Raw genomic sequence first — 5,843 nt, 5'->3', positions numbered from 1 at the left:
CATTCAAACCGCCTTACCTGTGTTTCGCCTGGCGCTCTTTCCATCGTTCAAGCGGAGACACCTCCGTGGAGCCCGTTTGCTGTCAACGTGTTCCGATGCGATCTGTGGACAGGTCTCTCCCGAATCCGAGTCCGTCTAACTGAGATCACACCAGAGTCCGTAATAGGCAGTGAGTTATCTGTCCGTCATTAACCTCTGGGCGACACGGACGTGCCATCACCAAGAAACGGAAGACAGACCCATGTTGTAGTCCACGAACACAGCTGCCACCCTCATTGATTCTTTGGGACTGTCGTCTGCACGCCAACGCGCATGAGACTGCCTTAGGGTTTGTGTACACCGTGTGTGACGGTGACGTTGTCGGCTGGCGAGCCGAGTCTATTTCCCCAGCCTTTCCAGCTATCTGGAGGTCCTGCCACCAAAAGTAGAGCGGGGTAGATTAAGAAAACTCGTGTCTCTGAAGCTTTTCTTTCGGGAAAGCTTTCTCACCGCTTGCAGCGGAGTTTTCCGCCGCCACGATGTGTGGCCTGTGATGTTTGTTTTGTGAGTCACGTGACCTCACAAAAGAAGATTATTCCCACACCGAGATTTGATCGCTGGGGTTTCCTCCTCGGCATTCCTCAATTGCCAGCTTACGCCTGAGTTGACCTCCAGAACGTGCGCATTCCACAGTCCCTTCTCCACTATTCAGTATCAAGGTGTCCGCAAAGCGTGCGGACTGAACCGTATACGCTACACCACACCCAGTGCCGGCACATTTCTATTTTATTTTTTTTTAAAGTCAAGTTTTCTTGGGATCAGATGTGTTACCTACACACTACGCGCTGGTCAGGCCCTGAGTCTATCCTAGGTTTGTAAAAAAACAACAACCCAACAACAAAAACAAACACACAAAAAAAACCAAACAACCAAAAACAAAACAACAAAAAACAAAAAAACAAACAAATAAACAACAACAACAACAACCACAACAAAAACTCCAAAAAACCAAACAACCAATCACCCCCACCTCTCGGAAATTGTTATTATTTTTTTTTAACAAAAACGTGACAACAACAACATAATACACCGTGCTTTACCTCATCTAATGGATAACCTGGAGGCAACTCAGTGAAGAAATAGCAACTCTGCTTGAAAAAGAAAAGTATCAAAAATCGCTTTTTAGTATTGTGACCTATAAATTCTCTCGAAAAAGACTGCCAGTTTCGCATATAATCAAGTAAGGTACGTCACTCCCATTTTAGCGTCATAAATTATTGCACCTATTGGTTACATTCTCATGGTTTGTGGGATGACCAAAAACAAAGCGGGGAAAAAGCAAGGTGGTGGCACGTCAGTTTAGTGACTCAGTCGATCCGTATCAAACTGACTGGGTAAAATAACATAGAAAACAGAGTGAAAATCCACTGGAAATGGGTTACAATTCCCATTAATGGTAATATCGTTTTCGGCATACATGCATGAAAATTGCTGGTAAAAGAGGTTCCTGAATTTAGGATGCTAAAATAGGACTCAGTGTAAATTCGGGTCGTTTTACCGGCCGTCATCGGCCGTACTTCCATTCATTCTTCGTTTTTATTCTCAGTTTTTAGCTACTAAATAACCGTGGTGAATGAGCATGTTAAACTCGGAAATGTGCTGACTCAGTCCACACGCATTTGTCTGTGAGCCTACTATTATGCATACCGGTCTGGTTTTGTAAAACACTGGTGAGGACATGAGACAAAACAAGAAAAAGTTCATTTTGGAGACGGAAAAAAACACTGAATCCGGGCGGTGGTATTGAAAGCAATTCTCTCCTCGTGATAAGTATATATTTCATGGAGTCTGCTGACACTGGTCATAAATAAACGATAAAAGTGGCTTCAGTTACGACTGACCGAACATGCTGAGAGTATCAAACTGCACACCAGGCACGCAAGGGTCACGACTGACAGGTAAACAGAATGGACACCCACATTTGGTTGGCGAAGAAGACTTCTATATATAATTGACACACACACACACTTGTTTTTCAGTTGTCATTTACTAATAGTGATGCCGTTTGATTATCATGATATGAAAAAAAAAATGGTTCGGCTGGGGGTCGAACCCAGGACCTCTCGCGTGTGAGGCGAGCGTGATAACCACTACACTACCGAACCTCCGATACAGAACGTGGAATTTAAAAGTACATATACCTAATTTGTTCTCATCTACATTGACACAAAAGAAACGTCAACTTGTGTGATGCTATGTATTTTAGTAGGTTTTATATAAATATATAATGCATTTAACGGATGTTAACAGAATCAATGGGTCATAAAAATGAACTGTTTCACGCAAAGTCTGCCAGTAGTCGCAGTATAATCACCTGAACAATTAAAGGGAAACAACTGCAACTATTGTCTCACAGGTATACGAAACTATGTCTGCAACAGGAAACAAGCGTCAGCTTTCTCGTGAAGGTGCCCTCTCTCGGATTCACGTTTCGTCTGGTTGAGTTGCACACCGGTTACCAGAGACAACACACCCCAAAATCATGTCTACTTTCTGGAGACAAGTTGGTTTGAAGTAAGCACAGTTTTCCTGTAATGTAGATCTATTATGCACTATATCTGACCAAAAACTGTTGACCCTTTTTACTGAATAGCAGTGCACGCAACTGAATAAAGTGGTCAGCACGATGTCGGATTCCTTGAAAAATAGTTTGACTTATGATTTGAGTAAAACGAAAGACAAGCTGCCGTAAGACTTGTATTTTTTTTTTAATGTCTTCATCAGGCGTCAGTATATATTTTGTGATGGTACAGTTTATGTATTAAACGGTGCGAAAAATTTGTATAAAATGTGTTTTTAACAAAATCTTATTTTTCATGCTGTGGTTGTCCGAAATGTAAGGTCATTATCGTTGTGACACATCGTGATGGGTAATCAATGCCGTGGGCAGTCACACATTCATGCATGTACTGGTGTAGCAACCTGATTAGTTAAGCACTTCTGTTCTACACATTTGCAGAACTTGACACTGGCAGGTTATTCATTGTCATTGTCCTACAAATGACATACTACACACTTCTTCTTCCTCGTTCGCCTCCCATTAGATAAGCAGCCCGGTGTCCTCGATGAAGGCTGCGTCCATCGCAGCTCCTCCAGATACTACACACTTCTATTTAGTTCCTCCCCCCCCTCACCTCCCCTTACCTGCCAGCAAGCCCATCCACCTGCACCTTTTTTTCCCCACTGGTAAATAGTGTCATAGAAGGCTAGGGCTGTGCCAGGTCGGGTGTGTTCCTGGGGACTGCTATGATAGCGATTGGCCTAGCTGAAGATCTGAATACACCAGTGGACTGTGCCCCACCACCCCAATCAGTTAATAGCACATCCCTTGGTAGTCCAGGTCAATTTCACCCAACAGCAACCTCCCACAACATGACAGTTTTCATCAGCATACTGATGTTGGTCGTCAAGTGGAAGAAGAAGAAGATAGTCAGAATCACTCAACATTACAATCATAATGCATTCACTCACTGAAACACACACACACACACATGATTTTGATAGGGGTAATCAAAATGTAACCAAAAGAGAAACGTTTTGAATGTGTTTTGAAAGAATTTGAGTCATAGAAGTTAGACACTCTTTCACTCTTTGAGACCTATGTGTACGAGTGTCCATGTGTGTGTGATGTATATATGCATATGTGTGTTTGCATGCATACATGGGTTTGAAGGGAAAAGTGTTATGTTTGCTTTATAAAAATGTTTGTATATTTTCAGCTATATCAACTACTCTCAAATCTGTGCCAAAGTGGTACGGAGATGTCTGAAACCAGAACTGCGAAGTGCAGTAGCCAACCGTGAGGAAACCATCATCAAGACGACCAAATGGGATAGTGGCAAAGTTGTGCAGCAGAGTAAGTGCTGCTGCTAATTACTGTATAATTAGTAGATTGCCAAAAAACAAACAAACAAAAATCTCTATTACTGGTAGGTTGGATGTCTTGTGAAATTTCAACTTTTAACATGTTTACCTTATTTTGTTAGCTTATTTATCTACAACTCTGTGAAATAATGTTGGTGTCTTCCCCTTTGCTGTTGCAGCATCATTCTGAACATAACCTTTGCAGCCTCATTTATATCAGTTTATTATGGTGTGTTTGGTATAAGTCTAGGATACTCACAAAGGAGTTAAGGCTCATTTTGAAATTGAACACCGAAAATAAATCCATTTTAAAACAAATTCATTTCATAAACTGTGGTAGACAAGACACAGACAGAGTGAAACTTAAAGACTGTATCACACTTGCATTTTTAGTGCTAAGCTGCACTTACAGACATTATGTATGTATACATAAGTATATTATTATTTATGAATGAATTGAAACCATTTACTTAAAAAATAGAAATTCCCCATATAAGTTGGATGACTGAAATTCAGCAGTACAAAGTTTAGAGTCATAACGTTGTCCGTTAATTTAATTTTCTTTTCCAGTGCAGGCTTCTGCTGAGTTTTAATACTGGTGTTTGTGGTGTGTTTTCATTTTCAGCGGAGTCTGGTGCAAGATTGAATCAATGATGCCCTGGCCATGCCCTTCAGTACGTGTGACTGGCTGTACCATGTCTACTTTCTGCCATGGATGCTTTTCCTGATGTCAGGGATCTAGATTCAGTGTATTGTTATTACTGTTAGGTTCCACACATGATGAGTGAATGGCTTAATTCAAACTTGAGTGTTAGTCTAAATCAGATCAGTTATGTAGGGAATAAATAATTTTCTTGTTGAAATTTTGATGGGTGGTTTTTTTTGTGTATGTGGTTGGTGTGCATGAGTTTGCCTGTCTCCTTCTCCCTCAATGTATTAAGTATAGCAACATTTATATGCCTATGTGTTTGTGTATCTCTTAGATCAACGGCAGATGTGTAAGTCGGCCAAAGTGCTAATGTCTTCACCATTGGAAAATAAAGATTCATTCATTCATTCATTCATTCATTCAACTCAGTGAAGAGTCATTTGCGTGCCACACATAAGAACTGTTCAACAGATTCCTCCTGGTCTGTCAGTTGTGTATCAAAGCTTGGGTCTCTGCAAATAGTTACTGTCCATTCTGCAATGTTGCCAATCCACCATTTCTTGTGTATGTGCAAACAAATTATAGGTGTTGTATGTACCACCACTTTTAGAGGTATGCATATCAATCATTATATGAGAGCAATTATACAGATGCATAAATGTGCACATAAGTGTACACACAGGTGCCAACACAAATTGGTACAATGAATTGTGCATGCAGACTAAACAAACACACCCATTTAAGTACACAGGTGATTTTATACTTGCAGAAAAGTTATCAGATATTCCAGAAACCGTCCCTTTGTGCTGACAGCTGGCATTGTTGCCTGGAGCACACCAAAGTCCCTACATTTCTGATGTTTGCCTCTTTTCCTTATCACAGCATTGAAGGAAGAATACTTTATTATCTCAATAAGAGAAATTTATTTTTGGTGTAAATCAGCTCTGAAAAAAAAAAATACTGATGGTAAACATGCAAGGATGAGGTTAGAAAAGTACATGAAGTAAATGAATAAATACGAAGTAAACTAGCATAGATTCATCCATTCTTATAGTTCTTAGTTAAAATCGTCAACACATAGCTGTCACTTAACTGAAGTCTCCATGGTATAAGTACATACCTTGTGGAGGATATGAAACTGAAAGGCTTTCTCTCTCTCTCTTCTTTTTTTTTGGTGCTACTCCTTTATCTGTGCTGTTTTAGTGGCATTACTCCCATGGATCCCACACATCCTGAGTCCCCATACACAGCCACACCTAGATTTGCGGTCTGCAGCAGTTCCAGCACAGCA

The 5,843-nt window shown here is 40.7% G+C and overlaps 2 protein-coding genes and 1 non-coding gene across 3 annotated transcripts in view; 1 reads left to right on the top strand and 2 right to left on the bottom strand.

Moving 5' to 3' along the window:
• LOC143298801 (uncharacterized) overlaps window positions 1-315 on the bottom strand; it is a 37,970-nt gene extending 37,655 nt beyond the window's left edge. The window contains exon 1 of the mRNA XM_076611768.1: window positions 18-315. The gene's annotated coding sequence lies outside the window, so the exon portion shown is untranslated. The remainder of the gene's footprint in view (window positions 1-17) is intronic.
• Window positions 316-2,071: 1,756 nt separating this feature from the next.
• Window positions 2,072-2,144, bottom strand: Trnav-cac (transfer RNA valine (anticodon CAC)). Its single transcript has one exon. It is a non-coding gene; the product is annotated as a tRNA-Val (tRNA).
• A 250-nt stretch (window positions 2,145-2,394) lies between these two features.
• Window positions 2,395-4,770, top strand: LOC143298855 (ATP synthase F(1) complex subunit epsilon, mitochondrial-like). The gene is made up of 3 exons (XM_076611854.1): window positions 2,395-2,553; window positions 3,759-3,895; window positions 4,529-4,770. The coding sequence occupies exons 1-3, from the start codon at window positions 2,522-2,524 to the stop codon at window positions 4,555-4,557; spliced, it is 198 nt and encodes a 65-aa protein (XP_076467969.1). The 5' UTR covers window positions 2,395-2,521; the 3' UTR covers window positions 4,558-4,770.
• The last annotated feature ends 1,073 nt before the right edge of the window (window positions 4,771-5,843 follow it).

The sequence above is a fragment of the Babylonia areolata genome, chromosome 24 (genome assembly GCF_041734735.1).
Source record: "Babylonia areolata isolate BAREFJ2019XMU chromosome 24, ASM4173473v1, whole genome shotgun sequence".
Taxonomy (NCBI): domain Eukaryota; kingdom Metazoa; phylum Mollusca; class Gastropoda; order Neogastropoda; family Buccinidae; genus Babylonia; species Babylonia areolata.
This window is presented reverse-complemented; position numbering and strand designations above follow the sequence as displayed.

What these genes read in the sequence shown, in the direction of transcription:
- LOC143298855 (XM_076611854.1), top strand. Translation starts at nt 2,522, where the DNA reads ATGTCTACTTTCTGGAGACAAGTTGGTTTGAA. An exon ending in TGGAGACAAGTTGGTTTGAA is followed by an intron (nt 2,554 to 3,758) that starts GTAAGCACAGTT and finishes GTATATTTTCAG; the next exon opens with CTATATCAACTACTCTCAAA. An exon ending in TGGCAAAGTTGTGCAGCAGA is followed by an intron (nt 3,896 to 4,528) that starts GTAAGTGCTGCT and finishes TTTCATTTTCAG; the next exon opens with CGGAGTCTGGTGCAAGATTG.